General features: G+C 40.7%; 1 protein-coding gene across 1 annotated transcript; it reads left to right on the top strand.

Moving 5' to 3' along the window:
- The first annotated feature begins 419 nt into the window (after positions 1 to 419).
- Positions 420 to 20481, top strand: LOC125340435 (aromatase). Its single transcript, XM_048332053.1, has 9 exons — positions 420 to 564; positions 4315 to 4465; positions 10567 to 10721; positions 12705 to 12881; positions 13588 to 13702; positions 16294 to 16408; positions 17754 to 17916; positions 18883 to 19124; positions 20233 to 20481. The coding sequence occupies exons 1-9, from the start codon at positions 420 to 422 to the stop codon at positions 20479 to 20481; spliced, it is 1512 nt and encodes a 503-aa protein (XP_048188010.1).
- Positions 20482 to 22659: the final 2178 nt, after the last annotated feature.

A 22659-nucleotide genomic window follows, 5' to 3' on the forward strand; every position in this document is an offset into this window, starting at 1 on the left:
CCAATATACCAATGAAGTCACACAAAAAATGATTCCACCTCTGGAATGAGCTTTATTTTCTTATGTTTTGGTAAGAGACTTGGCTCTCAATTGGGAATGCACGTCACTCTACCCACTCAAGGGCAAGATGATAAGGTTCTATCAGACCCAGCGTCGAAGAGAACCTGAAACTCCACCAAGGTCAGAAACTTCACGCCAAAAGATCACTCTGGAGCTTGCTTGTTTTGACTTGTAATGACAAATTTGTCTTGTCTAAGTGTTCAATCACATTATAAAACAAAGTGAGGATCTTTCCAGTACAGCATCCTTGTATGTAACAGAAGCCCTCAGGCCAACCTGTGAAGGGATTTGCTAACTTTTCTGCCTCTTTGATTTCCATAAAACTTTGGAAATTGCTGTCTATAGGCCAAGACTGAAAGATGATTCTGGAAATGCTGAACCCAATGCAGTATAACGTCACCAGCATGGTGCCGGAAGTTGTACCCGTTGGGATCATGCCACTCCTGCTGCTCATGGGCCTCTTCCTCTTGATTTGGAATTATGACAATTCATCCTCAATACCAGGTAAGCCACTAGTTTATTTCTCTATCTAAGGAAATTGTTTTCTTGAGCTTTTTTGTCTACAACAGTAAAAATACTGGATCTCTTGAAGACCATAGTTGTGATAATAAAGGAATACTAAAGTGAAAAACTTGTGAACCGATTATCTGCACATTTAAAAGGAAACCAACTTTTAAAAAAATACCTGAGATAGTCTCTTCCATTCTACATGCCATTTTGATAAATCAAGTTTGAGATGAGGTAGCACAAGGCTCAATTCTAAAGTGGCTCTCTTTTTTTAAGTTTTAAAAAATGGATTTGGATTTTATTCCAATTTTTTCTGAAGGTGGAACCGGAATGTCTCCTATCCTCTTTTCCTTCTCCCTTCCCCCGTGCCTCATCCACACCCTCTGCCTTTTTCTTTCATTCTTCCATCTCACCCTTTCTTTTCTCTTACTGTCAGCATGGTGATGGTGGTGAAAGGTTGAATGGGATCTGGGTGCTAGGAGAAAGGGAGCCAGCTGTGATTCAATAAAAAGTAGAGAACGGTGCTTCTCACTTTTAATCCTTGCTGAAATCTTGAGATCTCTGAAGATCTCAGATCTCAGCTAGGATCATAGCAGCCAAAGAGAGTTAATTCCAGTTAATTAGCAAAAAGCTAGAACTGAAAAAGCCAAGTGAGAGCATCAAAGAAAGCCCTGGGTGCAAACCCAGTACCAGCATGCACACATGTGCATATGCATGTATGTGCATGCACACACCCACAAAAGCACACACAGATCAGCAGAGAATAATAATAATTACTTAAATAATTCCACTGGAAAATCCTATGAGCCCATCACCAGTGCTGAAACTATCAGACATCAGATAAATTCAGAATAATCACATTTTCATTTTCAGCATAAATTCCTCATGGCAGGCACTCATGCCCAATTTCCTAATATCCACAAAGGCTTTGTTTCAAGAGCATAATTTTTATATGCTTCTAAGTGCAGTGAGCCTCATCACAAAGTGATAGAGAATGGGTGGCACAGGGGTGAGTATAAAATGCTTTGACTTTGGCTTCTTTTTAAAGTTTTCCAAATAATTTCCCTCTCCTGATTTAGCCTGGAATTTTAGGTTACTTTAATGTCTAATTTAATGGAACATTAGTTAATGTTATTTTCTCCAAGGGAAGAAGGCTCAGAGCCTTTAACTCTCCTTCACAATGCTCCCTTCCTTACTAGATATCTCCTCCCCAGGAGGGGCTCCTCAGGCAGGGGCAGTTGAATGATAAGAGTCAGGTGTTTGAGAAGGGGGATGGATGATGCTTTCTCCTCCTCCTTCTTGTCATAGACTTAGGTGCTACAGTCCAAGTCACTTGTATTATCACAGCATCTTACAGCTAGAGAAAGGCCAGCATTGCCCGCACAAGCAAGTAAGCCCTATATTCAAGTATATTTATTTAAAGAATCTTCCAGGAGATGTAATCTTCTTACCAGACTCGTGAGCCCTACCCCAGAGTTTTTGAATCACTGTCCAGGAACATGCATTTTTCACACACACACACACACACTCCCTTGCATGTCTATAGTGCATGCCCTGTAGTGTCCCTATAGATCAATGAGTGAGGATGTAAGCTTATGGAGGACCAGCCTGGTCCCCCTTGAAGCCCTAGATCAGGAGACAAGTTAGTGTCTTACTCTGTTTACCACTTCTGAGCCAGGGTAGCATGCTGTCATATACTGGCAGTTAGAGTTCATAGACCGGACAGGGACTTCAGGCCTGACTATGGTATGGCCCCTGGGTTAATATTGTGAAAAACTCCAGGGGATTGTTCATGAGCAATCAAAGCTGAGAAACATGAGGTGATGTCCCCCACCACTTCAATGACAAAAGAGAAAAAAGACCCTAGCAGAAACCAGTCTTCACACCTGTAATGCAAGCTACTCAGGAGACTGAGATCTGAGAATCCAAGAGACTTCGGAGAAGTGGACATGTGGCTCAAGTGGTAGAGCGCCTGTCGTGGTTTAATGACCAGTTCTTCTATGTTGTCTCCAGTCTGGGCTGTGAGAACAGTCTTGCTATGAACATCTGTGTGCACCGGTTTTTCTGGAGTATATATATCCAGTCATGGAATGCAACCGTTTTCTAATTAGGATGGCAGTTGTTGGCTCCAAGGAGGTTGCCTCTGCCCAAAAATGCAATGAAGTATTTACTGCTCCTCTCTGGGTGTGACAGGCTCTTGCAATTACTGCATGCCTAGATAAGCATTCCCAAGTATGAGTAGAAAGCAACCTAATGTGCTTGTAACTTAAATGTTTCTCTTGTTTCCCCCACCACCACCCCCCCCGCCGACTTTTTTTGGCCTTCCACAGCATTCTCCTTTCTAGCTGGGATGGGGAGGATTGTATAAGACTTTCATGTAAATGAAAGGAATACGTATTACATATTATATGGTTATAAATTATTTCATTGTTATTTTGTATGTCCTCTCCTCTCCTATCCTGGGGGCTCTTATACAGCTATTAGATTTATCATGAGATCTCCAGTCCCTAACTCAATACCAATATTTAAACCTAGTACAGATTTATTATATATTAGTTGAAGTAAGCTGACACTGTTATTTGTTAAGTACCTAAGCTTTGGTACTCATTTGAATAGAAAATTCAGTTTCTCAACCTAACCAAAGGGCTTGTTGTATCTCCCTTTCAGTACTCTCCATTGTATTTTCTTATTTTTTACTTTGTCAATATGCATACTGTACAAACTTTTTTGTACTGTTACTGGGGCTTGAACACATCCTCACACTCTGGACCTTCATCTGGAGCTCTAACAATTGAGCCATTCTTTCAATTCTACCTTTTTGTTGGTTAATTGGAGATAAGTCTCAATTTTATTTAGTTCTTACCACCAAAGTAAATTTGAGTTACCGAGCTGGTTATAGTAGTACAGGTTTGTATTCTCAGCAATTGAGAGGCAGAGGCAAGAGCATCATGAGTTTGAGGCTAGTATGGGATACATAAGGAGTTCCAGAATAGCTTGAGCAACAGAGCTAGACTTAGTCTTAAAAAATAAAACAAAACAAGTAATAATAAAATAAAGATACTATGTTCTTTTGCATAAGCTACATCAAATTTTCCAGTTGTTCCTGGGATTCGTGTTCCTGACATTATTTACCCAGGCAAAGATGTGAGTGGCTACTGCTATTGTTGTCTAAAATCAGATAATGGGACCCAAGCTCCAGTCTAGACACTGAGCAGACTGGTTGCTTAATTCCTCAATTCATAGCTTTTATTTTATGTCATGAGATTTAGCTCAAGATTCTTTTCCTATGCTGAGTCATTTTTGAAAGGAAATAAAAAACAGAAGTGATGCTTTTAGATAAGAAATTAGCATCTTTGCTCATGACTTAGAACTAAACTATAACCTGCTTCTATTCTATCTGTTCCATCTACTGGCACACCTGAATCACAAGCTTTCTGTTAAAAACCAGGCAGCCAGATAGTTATATCTGCTTGTCACTTGTTTCCATGCTTGAAATTCATTGATGCTGTTTAGCTTGGAAGAAATGAGAACACTTCCCCTAGTTCGTTGAGACTGAATTAACCAAGACAAAAATGGAACCCATGTGACATGGCTACTGGTGTAGCCATATCCTGGGAGGGGCAAAGAGCCTCGTGGTAGCTTGCTTTGTGATATTTTAAATCACTTTGATAGACTTGACTCATCTGTAAAGGAGCAAGTGTTTCTGATATTGCTAAGTTACTGTGTTCTGATGTCTTCTTGATCTAGGTCCTGGCTACTGTTTGGGAATCGGGCCCCTCATTTCCCATGGCAGATTCCTGTGGATGGGAATTGGCAATGCCTGTAACTACTACAACAAACTATATGGAGAATTCATGCGAGTCTGGATTAATGGAGAGGAAACCCTCATTATCAGCAAGTGAGTCTGTTAATAAATCATTGCAGACAATAGGGCTGGGAATGTCAGTCTGTGGAGTATTCAGGGTTTAATCCCCAATAATAAAACATACTAACAACACAACAATAATAATTGAAGATAGACCTTTAAAATCAAGACTGAGGTTTTTTCCTATTTTAAAAATGATTATCATTTTGATATCTTGATATTTTTGTATGGTTACGTTTTTCTTGGTGAAATGAAGGAGTGGAGTTCTCAGCTCTGGAGACAAAACTGTGGTTTCCTTGAGCTGTAGATAGAGGTACATAGATAAATAACTCCAGAAAGTTGGGAAATTCCTCAAAACTTTTCTGAGCAGTTAATGTGGAAACTTAGAAAGTGCAGATGACCTGTTTGTTTGTCTGAATAATGCCTCTCCTTGAAGTATGTTTTATCTTTCATGATCTCCTGAGATTGTGGTCTTATCAGAGGTAAATGATCATTAAAAACTCTCCTTCTAAAAACAAATAACAACAACCCCAAAAAACAGGAACCACAGATGTCTGACCAAGAGTTTTCTAGTATGTTTCTCATGTTCTTCCTTGGCTTTTTCCACTCAAGACTGGTGCTCTACCACTTGAACCACACATCCACTTTTTTTGCTAATTAAGGATTCTCACAGACTTTATTGCCCACACTGGCTCCAAACTGTAATCTTCAGTTTTCACCCTCCTGAGTAGCTAAAATTACAGGCAGCAGCCACCAGCACCTCGCTGTTTTACTAGACTTCTAGCAAAGCTATCTGCCAACACTATCTCAGAAGTTTCTGTATTGACAACTGAGCATTTCACCAAATACTATGGTATACTCAATCTCTCCCTTTTGTTGTTGTTCCAGTACCTGGGCTTAGACTCAGCACCTTCTGCTCACATTTAACCTTTTTTCCTCAAAGCTGGCACTCTACCGGTTGAGTCATACCTCCATCTCTGGCCTTTTGCTAGATAAATGGAGGTAAGAGTCTCCCAAATTTGTCTGCCCAGGCTGGCTTTAAACCCAGACTATATACTTAGACATAAGATACTAAAGTCACCACATCAATTGCCAGGATGTCCAAAGACAGTTCCTGAGTCAGATCCATTCACAATCAGGGTAGCGTCCAACTGCTTCTGCCTGGCTTCATTAGGAAAGTGACCTTAGCACCTGCGACCAGCTCAGGCACTGATTCACACCGAATGGTCGACACAATATACCCACCCTTGGCCCAGCTCTCCCAGTTCTTTTCTTGTGCTGTGCTCCAAGCTTTGTACTTGGTGGAGTCTTTGTGTTCCCTTTAATTGCCTCAGAGCCACTCCATTTTATTGTTAAAGGCTGAGCTCCTATCAGGAAGAGGATATGTTTGTCCCTATCTCTTTCCTTGCATGCTCTTCAAGTCCCTTCCAGAACTAACCGTACCTCTTGAACAGACCCCATTGGACCTCAGGAAAGCTTCTGATTTGATTTTAATAGTTGGCTAGATTTCTTTTTAAAAAGTAGGAGATCTTTACTCATTACAACCATGTAGACATTGCAGTCCAACTTCCCTAACAACCTCAGTCTCAAAATGGTAGGCAGAGGCTGCAGAACTTCAGGTGTAAATGCTGCCAGCCTACTGCATGGACAATGTGGCAGCTTTGAGACACTCTTCCTTTTATCCTTTGTTGATGATAAAGGATGCATAGTTCCCTATAGAGCCATGCTCTGTGGAAGGGCATATATGGAAGCTGTGTGCTGCGTTACATGTGTGTCCTGATGTGCATGCATTACTTTTTGTTAGAAATGCCAAAAAATGAATATTCATTAAAAAGAATTAGCGGTTCACATGCTAACAAGGGCTACGTGGCAGATCTGCTAGCTATTGACATATTCATGATTTATATTTACACATCTTTGTATTTGCCAGTCCTGGGGCTTGGACTCAGGGCCTGAGCACTGTCCCTGGCTTCTTTTTGCTCAAGGCTAGCACTCCGCCACTTGAGCCACTGCACCACTTCTGGCCATTTTCTATTTATGTGGTGCTGGGGAATCAGACCCAGGTCTTCATGTATACGAGGCAAGCGCTCTTGCCACTAGGCCATATTCCCAGACTTTTTTTTTTCTGCCATCACTCAGGCTTGAAACCCAATACCTTGAATCCTTGCTCATCTCTCTCTTCCCCTCCCCAAGCTGGTGTTACCACTTGAGCCATATTTCCATTTCTGACTTTGCTGGTTATGTGGAGATAGGCTCTCTGTCTGCCGAGGCTGCATAGTCTCTCTGATTGCCCAGGCTGCCTCAGACTCTAGATCCTCAGATCTTAGCCTCCCGAGTAGCTAGGATTACAGGCATGAGCCATCAGTGACCTACTTTCACATCTATCTTAATCATGTAAACTTACAAGGGAATCATTCAATAATTCTTTCAACAAAGGTTGAGAAATGATTATACACTAAGACTGAATGATACTAATGTTTTTGCCAGTCCTGTGGGTTTAACTCAGGGCCTGAGCACTGTCCCTGAGCTTCTTTTGCTCAAGGCTAGCCACTCTACTACTTGAGCTACAGCACCACTTTAGGCCTTTTCTGTTTATGTGGTGCTGAAGAATCAAACCTAGAACTTCATGCATGCTAGGCAAGCCCTCTACCACTAAGCCACATTCCCAGCCCTGATACTAACTTTTAATGGTCCTAACTGATGCTACTCATTAAGTAAACATTTACTTAGGATTATTGTATACACCAGCTGTAGTTCTAGACTCTGAACAATACAATAAGCCAAAAAATCCAACCTTTATGGAGCAATCTCTTATTAGAATTCCAGCAATGAACATGTAAATATAGTTTCTGTCATGCATCACTTAAGATGGGGATATGTTCTCCAATAGTAAGGTAGTAAGGTAGGTTGTATTGTATCCTGCAGACTGTTGTACCAACTGTGACTCTTACCCTGTATGAGATGGCAAACCACTTGAAGAGACTGAGCAGAGGAGGGGCATAGCTAGTTCACTCAGGTTTCACCAGAAATAAAGAAATAGATAATAAATTAATGTCATCAGAGGAACCAGGTAGGCAAGAGATAATAGTAGAAGAGGTGGTAAGATGATGAGGTGTTCTGATCATATTTTGAAGGCAAAGCTGACAGGACTTGACAGATTGGATGTTGGGTGCGAGAAAAAGAAGAGTCAAATAAGCAATGCCTAGGTTTTGTTGTAAATGCCTTAGAAGAAGAGGACATCATTACCTGAGCTAAGTGGGAATAGGGAGAGATGATCAAGATCCTATCCAACTCCAGACATTGGATTTGACATGCTTAGTGCATGGACATCTGGACATGTTGAGTAGGGAAGGCAAGCATTGAGTCTCCCCAATGTCAAATGTCTGAGGACAGTTAGAAGGAATAGCCAGGGAAAAGCCAGGAGCATTTAGCAAGATAAAGCAAGATAAAGCAAGATAAAGAATGGATAACAGGGGCTGGGGATATGGCCTAGTGGCAAGAGTGCTTGCCTCATAACATGAAGCCCTAGGTTCAATTCCCCATCACCACATATACAGAAAAAAGAAAAAAAAAAGAAAGAAAAAATCCAGGAGTGGCACTGTGGCTCAAGTGGCAGAGTACTAGCCTTAAGGAAAAAGAAGCCAGGAACAGTGCTCAGGCCCTGAGTCTAAGCCCCAGGACTGGCAAAAAAAAAAAAAAAGAATGGATATCAGAGAGGAAGAAATTTTCAAATACTACTGATGGGCCAACTAAATGGATGGATATTTGAACATTGCTTTCAAGGAAGTCATGAGTGACATCTCTTTTGGAAAAAAAGTACTTTCGATGGAACGGTGGGAAAGTAGGGGGTGAGTCTGAGTCAACAAGAATAGACAATTCTTCCGAGGAGTTTTCCACAGGGGGCAGGATATGGAATAATAGCCAGAGAGAGGAATATGTGATCAGAAGGGCTCCATTTCTTTTTATGATATGAGCAATTACTCCTTTCTGTGGTGATGATTAACCAATGGGAGGAGATGGGGAAATTGCTGAAGAGAAAAGTGGTGTGTTGGGTGGAATGTGAAGCCAAGGCTGAATAGGGTCCTGGTTGTTGGAGCTTGTGGGGATTTCTTTCCTAAGTTGATCCCATTTTCTCAGGAAAATAGAAAGTAAAATCTGTAGCTGACGGCTTTGAGCCACCCAGGGGGAGCATAAGGGCCAGGGACTAGAGTAGAACTGCAGCGGCACCAAGGGCTGGTTGAGTTTAACAACAACTTCAGTGTGTGTGTGTGTGTGTGTGTGTGTGTGTGTGTGTGTGTGTGTGCGCACGCATGAGCTCTGTGCAAAAACCAAGCTAAGGACTGGATTTAGGCAGATTCAAATCAGATCACTTGGTTAGAATGGCTATCGTGGAAATCCCTCGGTTATAGTCTCTTGCCATGACCCTAGAATTTAAGTTGGGTTAGTGTTATAGGACAAAGCTGGACAAGGGAAAAGGTTACAGGCCGGATTGCACTTTCTGTTCCAACAAATTATACATCAGCGAGTGTTTGAAATGCTTATTGCCAACTACTGCATTCTATGTCACATCCTTTGTCCAACTATTAATATCTAATCTTCCCAATGCTGTGAGTTAACTCAGAAAGTGATACTTTCTAAAAGTTTACATTTGGTTACATTTCATTCTGAATAGACAGTTAGTTTTGAACAGGACAGTCAGCATTGCTTCAGGTCCCACTCGGTCTGTCCGATGGCCAGGAGTAGTGTGAAATGGGTCCTTGCTCTTGCGCAGTCCCCACCTCCCTCACTTGTCAGCTTATTAAATCCAGCCTCACAGTGATGAGTGACTCTGGCTCAAGTCCTCGCCTGTCACACTTCTGCCTGATTGCTATTGTCATGGCTGATCCTGGATGAAAAATAACTGAGATGTTGGCACCCCCTACAGGACACATGGATTTAAAAATTTAACAATAAATTAATAAACACTTAAGAAGGGTTTGTTTTGCTCTTGTGGTTTCTTATTCTCTCTTTTAAAATTTAATTAAGCAATTTCTCCAAAGAAGTTGATCAATATGTGCAGAAAAATAGTTTTCTGCTTATCCATTAAGTATCCATTAAGAAAAACTTTAAAGTAACATCAACATCCAAAAAAGGGTAACACTTTATGCATCATGAATTTATACCACTGGGCACCATACAAACTGTCCTATCTAATGGCTCCTACCCAATCCTTATCATGGAACCCAATAACCCTTAATATCGTAATGTCTGTTTATTTGTTTTGTTTTTGTTGCCAGTCCTGGGGCGTGGACTCAGGGCCTGAGCACTGTCCCTGGCTTCTTTTTGCTCAAGGCTAGCACTCTACCTCTTGGGCCACAGCGCCACTTCTGGCTTTTAATATCATAATGTCTGAAGGTAGAGATGAAAATAACTTCTCTTAATCACCTTAATGGGCCTTCCTCTAGCCAGCCCATGCAGGCCCAGTGCCCAAAGCAATGTGCTAAGGATACCCCACTAGCAGCCTAAGGGATGAGTGATATTAGGCAGAAACGTTGGTTCTAAACTAACATCAAGAATTCAGTAAACCCAGTAGCTTCCAGTTCTGTGACTCACTCTTGGAAACATGGCACTGTCTGGAGTAGGGCCAAGTGGCACCCAAGATGCCAGGAAAACCATGGCTGGAAGCTAGCTCAGGCAAAAAGTTAGTGAGACGCCCAACCTCAATGAACAAGCCAAGTATGGAGAATGCATACCTGCAACTCCAGATGTGCAGGAGGCACAGAAAGGTACTGGGTCTGAGGCCAGCCCTGGCAAAAACCTGAAACCCTATCTGAAAAGTATATAAAGGTTGGGAGATGAGACTCAAGTGGTAGAGCACCTGCCTAGCAAGTAAGAGGTCCTGAGATCAAACCACTGTACAACAAAAGAAAGAGGGAAAAAAAGAAAAAAAGAGAGAGAAAAGAAAAATGAAGAAGTGAAAAGGAAATAAGAATGAGAAAAGGAAACAAGGAGTCTGGGAAAGGGAGTCTTCACGCTAGGGATTAACAATGCATTTGAATGAACATGCACTTGCTAAGACAGCCACTTGTATGGTCAATGCGTTACTGTGAATTTTCCCAATGGTGGACAAATGTTAAGGTTTGCTTTCATTTCAGGTCCTCAAGTATGTTCCATGTAATGAAGCATAGTAACTACATTTCCCGATTCGGCAGCGAGCGAGGGTTGCAGTGCATTGGTATGCATGAGAAAGGCATCATATTTAATAATAATCCAGACATCTGGAAAGAAGTCCGACCTTTCTTTATGAAAGGTAAGCAGGAATCTGGGCTGTGTTTTTCTTTTTCTGGTCTAAGAATGTGCTTCATTTTGCAATCACATTTTAAGTTCCACTACAAGTAATGAGAAAAACTAGGACATTTTTTATCTCTGCTATGTATCAGACATCCACAGAAACATTATGAGGTGAATACTGCATTTTACAAGTGAGAAAACTAGGCCTAAGGAGGTACAGTAACTTGGCCAAAGTTCTAGTGTCAGGAAACAGTCTCCAAAACCTACTCACAAATTCTCTGCTTCCTGTTGATACATGAAGGCATTTCATGAACATGAAGAGTAAGAATTTAGTGTGTCCACTATATGTTTGATTTAAACATGAAGAATGCACTTACTGAATCTCTGACTGAAATCAGAGATGTTTAAGATAGGAAAGAACTGTATATGTTGACGCAAGGGGTTGTGATTTTTGCCCAAGTGGTACAGTGGGGCTTGCTTCCAGGCTTCACTTGTACCTTAGACAACTTACCTCTACACTTCAGCAGTCTTATCCACAGAAGTTGCTTAATATTACAGAACTTGTACTCTTCTAGAACTATTGTTAAGAATAAATGAAATAATGCTAAGAGATCCCACAAGGCCAAGTAAAATGACTTAAGCCTATCACCTTAGCTACCTGGACTCTGAGATCTGGGGATTTCCCCCAGATCAAGGCCAGCATGGACATAAAAATATCACATTCTATGTCACTCAATGGTTAGGCACAGCGATATATGCCTGTTATCCCTGTTATCTCTGGCCAACAACGTAGGGAAGCACAAGTAGAAAGCAACCCAGGGCATCCTGGAGGTGACACAGAGACTACAACTTGAAAATAACCAATGCAAAAAAGAGCTAGAGCCCTGGCTAACAGCCATTCTGAATAATAAATGACATGAAAAGTGAGGTGACTCCCAGTGGAGGTTTAAACAAACTTAAAAACAAAGAGGGAGATGAGGCTTTATGCAATAACTCTTATGCTGGGCCATCAGAAGCTTCTAGTTACTGCCCATAAAGTGAGGTGCAGAGCCAGGGAAGGGAAAAGCCACTTCCCTCTCCATTTCCATGCATTCATCCACTCATTCACTCCTGCCTTTGACAATCTGTATCAAGGGCTCCTATGTACTGCTAACTTGAAAACAATGCTAGCGAGTAGTCACTGTCCTTAAAGAGTTCTCAGTTCTCTGTGGGAGACTGAAAAGCAAACCAGGAATGGCTCAACATGCCATTGGTTGAGTAAAATAAATTTTGTATCTACATTTTTTTTGGCCAGTCCTGGGCCCTGAACTCAGGGCCTGAGCACTGTCCCTGGCTTCTTTTTACTCAAGGGTAGCACTCTGCCACTTGAGCCACAGTGCAACTTCTGGCCGTTTTCTGTATATGTGGTGCTGGGGAATCGAACCTAGGGCTTCATGTATAAGAGGCAAACACTCTTGCCACTAGGCCATATTCCCAGCCCGTAAAATAAATTTTGAAGTAGCCTAGAATGACTGAAATTAGGAGGACATCGTTAGTGATTTGTACCCACAGACTATTGTTAAACAGGAAACAACTGAGACCAAATAGTTCAGGACCAGTTTCACTAGCTCTGAAGCAATATCCTGCTACCTAACTAAACAAAATAAATATAACTCAAATCCAAATCTTTAAAGGGATAAGCATGAAAAAAATCATTGATCTGTTGACTATGGCCATAAGTTCTAAATTTTTCCTTTACAATTACCAAAACGATTTGCCAGAATGCATAGGCAAGCTTAAATCTGAAGTCTGTTTAAAGTAATAGTCACTCATTCTTAACCATAAAGATAAGAAAGTACATGCTTATAGAAGGCACAGAAAAGTTTAAGGAAGAATATGAAAGTATCCATGGTATTATTAGAAAAATGATGAACAAATAAGTTTCAAATATAAAAAGTTAAAATAGTTTGATTATAGGTCCTTGGAGTTTGTGATGGCTGATGTTCTGATGTGTCCCACTCAGCTCTGACCGGTCCGGGCCTTGTGCGCATGGTGGCAGTTTGTGCTGAATCCATCGTTAGGCATCTGGACAAGTTGGAGGAAGTCACCAACAAGATGGGCTACATTGACGTGTTGAACCTAATGCGACGCATCATGCTGGACACCTCTAATGTACTCTTCCTGGGAATTCCCTTGGATGGTACTGAAACTCATCCTTGTGCCTCTCCTTCTACCTTTGACTGAACAAGAAGCAGCAGTAAAGTGAATAGATGCTGTTGTATATACTGCTCTTGTTTCATCATTGCTAAGCATTCCTGAGTTTTATTTTTCCCATGTTCCTGCCTTGTTTCAGCCCAGTACATGGCTTACAGCCTGTAATTCCAGCTACTGGGTAGTGGAGATAGATTGTAGTTTGAGTCAACTCTGGTTAACCAATTTTAATACCAAGCAAAAATCAAAATAAGTCAAACTCTGGTGGCTCACACCTGTAATCATAGCTACTGAAAAGACTGATATCTGGAAGATCATGATTTGGAAGCCAACATTGCCAGAAAAGTCCAAGAGACACCATTTCCAATTAACTAGCAAAAAGCTGAGCTGGAAGTATGGTTACAAGAAATAGAGCACCAGCAGAGCAAGCAAACAAGTCAGAGCATGAAGTCCCAAATTCAAGTTCTGCAGGTGTGCCCACACAATTGTGCATGGACATGCAAGTGCATGTAGGCGTGTGTGCACATACACACCAATGACACTAAGTTTATAGAATGGCATTTGCATGGCTAAATCACGCCATCGGGATGAGACCTTGCTCAGGTTAGAACTCTACTAGAGTGTGCTAGAATGTGCAGGAAATGTTCTCTGCTCAGGGCATTTTGTTCAACAGCTCCATTGTTTTTGTTTTCCAGAAAGTGACATCGTGAATAAAATCCAAGGTTATTTTAATGCATGGCAAGCTCTTCTTATCAAACCAAACATCTTCTTTAAGTTTTCTTGGCTGTACAGAAAGTATGAAAAGTCTATGTAAGTAACACAAGTTTGGGAGATTCACGAGTGCAAATGCGCCGGTTATTTTTTATGGCATCCTCATTGTTGTTGGCCTCTTTGGTATGTTTTTATGCTCTCCAGAGCCCACAGAGATCTGCTGATTAAGTTGGTGATGAAATGTTCATAGCAATAGAGAGAGATTCTTTAGGCCAGAAAGAAGAATAAAAGAAGCCTTCAGCCAAGCAACTTCTCAGCAGCGGGCTGGGTATGGAGCTGAATGCCCATCTCAATAACAAGGACAACCAATATATTTTGAATCAAAGAGTTAACTAAAAACTATCATCAATATCTCTGAGAATTCTTTGCATATCTAGAAAATGCATGCATAAACTCAATTTACAGTTACACTGCTTCTGGATGAATTTAACATAATTCAACTTGAATTAGCAGAAGTCTAAAAAAGATTTTTTATAATGAGTATAATGAACTTGAATAAAATATGTGAATTTTTTCAGTCATATGTCTTTTGGGAGTCTTGGCTTTGTTTTAGTCTTGGACCAATCCAGTGGAAAACTGAATACATGTCCAAATCAATCAGGTTTTACAGTACAAGTAGCCACACACTAAACACTGCCTGCTCTAGTTCATTGGGCTCATAGAAACTTACTGCCTTAGAATGCATAGCAATCTACTTTCTCCTAGGTATCTAGAGAAGTTAGTGCGGCAACTTTCCTTTGGTTAGTGAACTAATATGTGAATACACTCGTGTACTAAAGTAACAAAAATGTAGAGAAATCTTTTCATCTCTTCTCATGCACTCAAAATATGAACACTTCTTAATAATACATTTACGGGAAGGATGCTTTAAAACACCTACCCCCACCTCTATTCAACTTTATATTTTTGCCCTTTTAAAATTCCAAATATTGTTTTCTACTTTTTATTTTAATACATTTAAGGGGTTTTTTTTGTCTATCTTTAACAAATGTTTGTGATCTGAGTAGCCTACTCATTTTCATTCCACTGAAAAATGTAGCCACAATTCCAAACAAATTCACAGGTGCATTCTTATAATACATGGTTATGTCAAAGACCTCCCCTTACCTGCCATTGAACTCAGTTATCACAGATTTGAAAGATATATATCACTTCAGATACATATATTTACATATGTGGGGCTAACTTTTAACTTGATAAGGCAGGATTCAACTGGCATTTACAGGCTACTGATAGGAAACCTCAGATTCTGGCTCAGGAAGGTAGTCTGTGCTCAGAAGTGGCTCTGATTAGTCCCATGGAAGAACTCTTCATGAGTTCAGTGTCTAGGTGCATTCCAATAGCTTTCAGGCCATTTTAGGGCCAGTGCTCAAGATATCAGCAATTAGCAAAGGAGAGTTCTAACCTGCCAACGGAATGTCAGCCCTTTGTATGTGGAATATTCTAAAGAATTATTTATTATACAGGCCTGAAGAATAGCCCTCAAAAATATTTAAATATCTTACATCTAAAGAAAAAAAAATTGGTCAGTTGTGGGCCTTGAACTCTGGGCCTGTGAGCTGTCCCTGAGCTCTTCAGCTGAAGGCTAACACTCTACCACTTGAGCCACAGCGCCACTTCCAGTTTTCTGGTGGTTAATTGGAGATAAGAGCCTCACAGGCTTTTCCTGCCCAGGCTGGCTTTGAACTGTGATCCTCAGATCTCAGACTCCTGAGTAGCTAGGATTACAGGCATGAGCCACCGACACCTGGCTCAAAAAACTTCTTAATATGAGTGTGCCTAAAGATTCTTCCTTTTACTTCTGATGATGATACAGAGGGAACAGAGACTATTTAAGTCAATAGCATACACGGGATATTTTAAGTATGTAGGTGGCCATGTAAATCAGAATCTGGTAGATTCAGTGTATACTTAAACATATAATACACGATTTCATCCCTGGTGATAAAGGAACACACACACTTGAACACATATAGTTAAGAACCATACTAGAATAAAAGAATTTAGATCTCAAGATAACCTTACTTTTCCTCTAGTCTGATTTGCTCTCTGCAAAAGAGATACTAGAACACAGACAGGTAAAGTTATACTGGTTACCTGGGTAACCCATCCAGGTTCTAAGCCACATAGAAAAGAACTGGGCTTGAGCTTCCCCTTATGTCCCCCTCCACACTGACACAAATGCATGCATAAACCTATGCAGCTAGACATCCTTCCTTTCAACAAATATTTACATGGTGTTTGTAGTGTGGCCAAAACCACAAGGCATGAGAATAGAGATTAAGAATAATAGTTATGTGAATTTACTGACTAGAACAGGAATTTCAAACTCAGTAGTCCTGGAGGAGGCAAATGAAGTGGCTGTTAAAGAAGACAGGAAATGGAGGTGCATGCAGCATTTAGGTGTGGTACCCACTTTTACTGCATTATAAAATCACAGCTTTGATTTTTGCCACCAGAACCTAGGAATCTTAGCTAACATTAGTGCCTTAACTTCATGTATAATGATAATTATTTATCAGTGATGTCAATTAAAGCAGAGGATCTTATTTAAGCACAGCAAATGAATCTATTTTGCTAGATGTCTAAACCAAGTACAAATAGATGCTATTTTGACTTTTTTTCCCCAGCAAGGACTTGAAAGATGCCATAGATCTTTTGGTGGAAGAAAAGAGACACCAGCTTTCCACAGCAGAGAAACTGGAAGAGTGTATGGATTTTGCCACTGAGTTGATTCTTGCTGAGGTACTGACCAGCCATGGACTAGCCATGGTTTCCACCTAATACATGTTTTGCCTTGTTAGGTCTATAAAGATCTTCTTCCATACTTGCTTCAGATTTCTTCTGTTAACTATTTCCTCTAGCATTCCAACACAAAAGAACCCACACATTAGACATTCTAGTAAGTCTGACCTCTCAGATCAAATCCCTTCTGTACCATAATACAAACTGTAAAATCAAAGTGGGAGGGAGGCCCAAGACACTACAAAATGACATCCATAGTGTTCATGTCCAGACTCCTTCCCAGACACATGAAAAGATGCACAAATCCTTTCTGGAAACTACCATCATATTTACATAAGATCCACATATACCTTCTCAAATACCTTAAATGATCTCTAGATTGTTTATAACATCTAATACTGTGTAAATGTAAGTAAGTAGTCATTACTCTGCATCATTTAGGAGAATAATGACAAGACCCAAGTCTGTGCATTGTGAGTACAGATGCAATTTATTTTTTCTAAATTACCTTATTGCTGTTTTAAAGGTAATATACAGTGGGGTTACCTTTACATACACCAGGTAATAAGTACATTTTCTATTGCATAGTGTCATCTATTCCTTCATTCTCACCTATTCCCTCCCTCCCCTCTCCCCCACAGATTGCAGAGCTCACTTTCCTCAATGGCCTGTACAGCCAGTGCACTCCACTGCTGCACTTTTTAACCACTTTCCTCTGATTCTGTGCCCTTCTCCCACCTTCCCCCAGATGTGCATGTGAATATGCCTTATGTAAAGAATCCAGAGTAGTCATCCACAAATGAAAAAGCAAATTAAGAGAAAAGTCCTTGGTTTCCATAACAGATACAATTTAAACATTTTTATATGAATCCACAGATGTGAAACCTCTGGACACACAGTCATCTGTACATAGATAAATGGCTAAATTGTCCATATTTCCACTGAGGATTATAATATGAAAGGTTCAAAGTTGGTTATAAAGACCTCTACTTTATTCTGTTGAGTTTCTTGATCTTCTTCCTCATTGTTTTGTAACTTGGGTTTCTTTTTTTGTTGGTGTGTGTGTGTGTGCGCACGCGTGTGTGCTAGTACTGGAACTTGAACTCAGTGTCTCATGCTGTTGCTTAGCTGTTTTGCTCAAGACCAATGCTCTACCATTTGAGACATACCTCCACTTTGAGCTTTTTGATGGTTAATTGGAGAGTCTTACAGATTCTCTTGCCCAGGCTACCTTCAAACCACAATCGTCTGATGTCAGACTTACAAGTGTTAAGATTACAGCTCCAGGTGTTTTTGAAACTTTGACTTAACTTTTCCAATTTCTTTCTCTCTTTCAATTGTTCAGAAACGTGGAGAGCTGACGAAAGAGAATGTGAACCAGTGTATACTGGAAATGCTAATCGCAGCACCTGATACCATGTCTGTCACTGTGTACTTCATGCTGTTTCTCATTGCAAAGCACCCTAATGTTGAGGCAGAAATCATGGAGGAAATCCAGACTGTCATTGGTAAGAATTATTAAGAGCTGGGAATGTGGATTAGTGGTAGAGTGCTTGCCTAGCATGTATGAAGCCCTGAATTCAATTCCTCAGTACCACATAAATAAAAAAGCCAGAAGTAGTACTGTGGCTCAAGTGGTAGAGTGCTAGCCTTGAGCAAAAGAAGCTCAGGAACAGGGCCCAGGCCCTGAGTTCAAGCCCCAGGACTGGCAAATATATATAACAAATTATAAAGCATTAAAAAAAAAATCCCTCCTGCCTGAATGCCAACTTCTTATGTCCTAAGAATTTGCTGACAGACACAGAATCTTTTAGAATCCACTTGCAAAAAGCATAAAGCAAGTAATTATGCACACTCTATAATAGGTTCATTATTTAGGTTATAAAAATACATGCTTATTGAAAAATTCAACTTGTAGAGAGATATATAAAGCAGAAAGTAAGTCTTACAGTCCTTTTCACTCTCCTCCCCAGCATAATTTCTACTCCCAAAGTATAACTACTGTTAATTGTCTGCTGTGTTTTCTTCAAGAACTTTTTCCTTATTTCTTTTTTCTGTGTGTGTGCCAGTACTGGAGGTTTGAACTCAGGGCTTTGATATCTTACTTGGCTTTTCTGCCTGAGGCTGGTGCTCTTCCACTTGAGCCACACCTCCTCTTTTGGCTTGTGCAGATTAATTGGAGATAAGAATCTCTCAGTCTTTGTCTGCCCAAGTGGGCTTTGAACTGCCAGTCTCAGATCTTGCCCTCCTGACTAGGGAGGATTACAGACATAACCCACCCGTGCATGGCTCATTTCGGAACTTTTATAAACACTATGACACAGATAGGTTATATCAGATGGCATGTGTGCAATAGAATGACAATTTTTTTTCAGCCAATAGGAAATGATTCTGCGGAAAATGGAGGAGTCTAGATGCCTAACACATATTGAAACTAATATTACCTTCCCTGTCCTTTTAATCTGTCCCCACAGGTGAAAGAGACATAAAGATTGATGACATACAAAAGTTAAAAGTGGTGGAAAACTTTATCAATGAGAGCCTGCGCTATCAGCCTGTCGTGGACTTGGTCATGCGAAGAGCCTTAGAAGATGATGTGATTGATGGCTACCCAGTAAAAAAGGGGACCAACATTATCTTGAATATTGGAAGGATGCATAAACTGGAATATTTTCCCAAGCCCAATGAATTCACTCTTGAAAACTTTCAGAAGAATGTAAGAGTCCTTCCTCAAAACCGAGTTTCTACTCTTGATAATATCTATTATTATGTCTGCTACAGTTCTGTGTGACTGCACCATATACATTTCTTTACTTGTCCCCCCTCTGCCACCTCTGCAGGAATCCAGGTGTTCCATAGCCTGGAACATGCCTGCCATATTCACCTTCAGCAAAGATTCTGAGTCTCCATCTCTGGGAAACAGCTAAATGGTTGCCACACCATAGGTCAATATGTGAAAACTCTTAGGTTTTTAATTTGGTTAACTTTTGTTAAACAACTCAAATCCAGCTTTCTATTTCAACCTAGCACCTGGGCACCTTCTAGTTTGAGCTTCAGCACCAACTAAGCAAAGGAGAGCCATTCCTACTTTATTTATTTTTGATTGGTCATGAGGCTTGAAATCTGGGCCTGGGCACTGTCCCTGAGCTCTTTAGCTCCAGGCTAGTGCTCTACCACTTGAGCTACAGTGCCACTTTCAGTTTTCTGGTGGTTAATTGGAGATAAGAGTTTCATGGACTTTCCTTCCCAGGTGGGCTTTGAACTTCTATCCTCAGATCTCTGCCTCCTGAGTAGCCAGGATTACAGGCACCAGCCACCAGCACCCGTGTAACCATTTCTACTGTAGACAGAGATCAAATGAGACCAAAGGATATAGTTTTCACAGTCTGTCTTTGGTTCATTAAATGGGCGTAGGGGCATTGGTCTTTATCTAAAGAGAGCTCCATAATTAAATGAGATTTAGATTTTTTCCTTTTCTGTGATGTATAATTGTCAAAATAATGTCTGTCTTCTCTCTTCTTCTTCCCTTTGTGACTTATAAAGCTTGAGTAAAATTGTGGCTACTTTAGAGAGCTATATTTATCTTTTAATAATGCCTATGGTAAGGTGATTTGCATTTTTCTACCTCACTAAATGCAAGGCTCAAGTAGAGTTTGCCTGAGGTTTGGTCTGTATCATAAAAGGTAATTCACAGTGCATGAGAAAAGGGTTTGTTTAGTCACAGTATAACTGAGACCCAAAATAGTGTTTTGACTGACCAGCCATTCAGATGGGTCAGAGACTATACTGCATGACCTTGGCTAATGGTCTGATCATTTCCACAGGTTCCTTATAGGTATTTTCAGCCATTTGGCTTCGGCCCCCGTAGCTGTGCGGGAAAGTACATTGCTATGGTAATGATGAAAGTCATCCTTGTCACACTTCTGAGACGATTCCGCGTGGAGACGCTACAAGGACGGTGTTTGGAAAATATACAGAAGAAAAACGATTTGTCTTTGCACCCAGATGAGACAACCAGTATGCTAGAAATGATCTTCATGCCAAGAAACCCAGTCAAGGGCCCTGACCACTAAAGCAGATTGGTCAGCACCTCCTCTGGAACAGATCACATGGAAAGCATCACCGTCAGCAGATATGATCAACCTCAGCAAACCTATAACATACCTCCTACAGGATGTCAGGAAGGTGGGAACCACTGGACATCCACCCCTTGACCAAGCCAGAGAATAAGAATGCAAGTAAGAGGGTTTGTAGTCAGTAGACAAATTACTTCTCTGAAGGACCAATTCCACAAGGAAAGAACAAAACATCAGCAAAACCCAAGTCTGGTTTCCCATCACAGGTTCTCTCCAATGCCACAGGACATCTTTTTGTCTGGGGCAGCATCATTCAAGCTGATTAGAAAGGTTAAGGTCAATGTCTCAACTACCTGGGGCTAAACATATGCTAGTGTAAATTTGTGAGTTGGTCCTATCTGTGGTTTTGGTGGGGGTGGGTCAGCAACTTGCTAGAGAAATACTCACACATCCAACATTGTACTTTTTCCACAAGTTATGCCTGTTACCTCTTATGTATCCAACTGTGACCTGTCTGTGGCAAAAGTTAAACCAGAAGGTTCCCCTTCCCAGTGTCTCAGTCCACGCCTCAGATATATATACCTCTGCTAGAGTAGGTACTGATTCAGTAAATAAATACATACTTATATAATACCTTGAGTAGCATATAATTAGGACTCTGTATCTAGTGTAGGGGGGAAAAATCACATGGTGAAAATCAAATTCAAATAAAAATCCTTTTTGCACATTTGCATTATGGCTTAGCTCCATTTCTGTTGCTAGCTGAAAAATGACTGGAAATAGTAACAAGCCTCTCATCGTGGCTCCAGTGGTTTGAGGGACAGAAGTCTTCTATCTAAATCTGAATCTAGACCTTCAGCCCAGGAGTTCTACCTTCTAATGAGTGCCCCTCTTATCCCATTATCCTCCTTTGACATTGTCTCCTCTATTTCTTTCTATGACCCAAAAGCGAAGGGCTTTGAAAGCACATGGTCAAGGTAAAGCTCTACAAGTCATTATTTTCCTATCCTACCTCAGACTTAATAGTTACCTCCAAGGTTTGTTATCTAGTTCATTTAAGTCACTGTACATACAGATAAAATTTTCCATGTATCCAAAAGAATTAGCTCTTTAGGAAGAATTAAATTGTTGGTAATTTTCCTAATACTACTTTATGTACCTACTGAATATCCCTTAAAAACTGAAAAATCAGACTTGTTTACAACTACGTCAACAACCATCACATGTCATTTGAACATTCTTTCCATCCAACGAGGCAACAAAGCTACTAGCTCCTAGTTTCCTCTGCAAACCCCTCCCTCCTCAAACCTAGCACAACTCCAGTCAAAATCAGCTGAGGAGAAACACTTACTCAGAGATACTCACACTTGATCTATAAACCATGTGAGAAATCAGATTTTTTTTTTTTTTTTTTTGCCAGTCCTGGGCCTTGGACTCAGGGCCTGAGCACTGTCCCTGGCTTCTTCTGGCCGTTTTCTGTATATGTGGTGCTGGGGAATCGAACCTAGGGTCTCGTGTATCCGAGGCAGGCACTCTTGCCACTAGGCCATATCCCCAGCCCAGATTTTTTTTAAATCAAGAAAAAGATGAAGAAGTTGAGCTTGGGGGCTGGGGATATAGCCTAGTGGCAAGAGTGCCTGCCTCGGATACACGAGGCCCTAGGTTCGATTCCCCAGCACCACATATACAGAAAACGGCCAGAAGCGGCGCTGTGGCTCAAGTGGCAGAGTGCTAGCTTTGAGCGGGAAGAAGCCAGGGACAGCGCTCAGGCCCTGAGTCCAAGGCCCAGGACTGGCAAAAAAAAACAAAAAAAAAAAAAAGAAGTTGAGCTTGAAATTATTTATTTGGATTACCTTATAGGGTCTAAAGGTACCTGGAATATGCCTATTTCCTGAATATGTCTGCACTCAGGTGAAGAAAGTTATCCAAATAATTTAGACCCCAAAGAACAAGTCCAGAATTTGAGAATTAGTATATCCAAGCTAATTCATTTGATTGTTAATGCACTGGCATAGTGGAAGGAAAGGAGACTATGCATCCGTGTCCTTTACCTACCCAATATCCTTAGGACATCCATGTGTACTTTATACATGTATAAAAACATGTATACATGTATACATGTATTTGTGTCCAAGGCCTAGATCCATACAGTAAAGTGAAAGGGTGAAACAGTTG

This window comes from Perognathus longimembris, chromosome 23 (assembly GCF_023159225.1).
Source record: "Perognathus longimembris pacificus isolate PPM17 chromosome 23, ASM2315922v1, whole genome shotgun sequence".
NCBI lineage: Eukaryota > Metazoa > Chordata > Mammalia > Rodentia > Heteromyidae > Perognathus > Perognathus longimembris.

What these genes read in the sequence shown, in the direction of transcription:
- LOC125340435 (XM_048332053.1), top strand. Translation starts at nt 420, where the DNA reads ATGATTCTGGAAATGCTGAACCCAATGCAGTATAACGTCACCAGCATG. An exon ending in GAAACCCTCATTATCAGCAA is followed by an intron (nt 4,466 to 10,566) that starts GTGAGTCTGTTA and finishes CTTTCATTTCAG; the next exon opens with GTCCTCAAGTATGTTCCATG. An exon ending in GGAAATCCAGACTGTCATTG is followed by an intron (nt 17,917 to 18,882) that starts GTAAGAATTATT and finishes CTGTCCCCACAG; the next exon opens with GTGAAAGAGACATAAAGATT.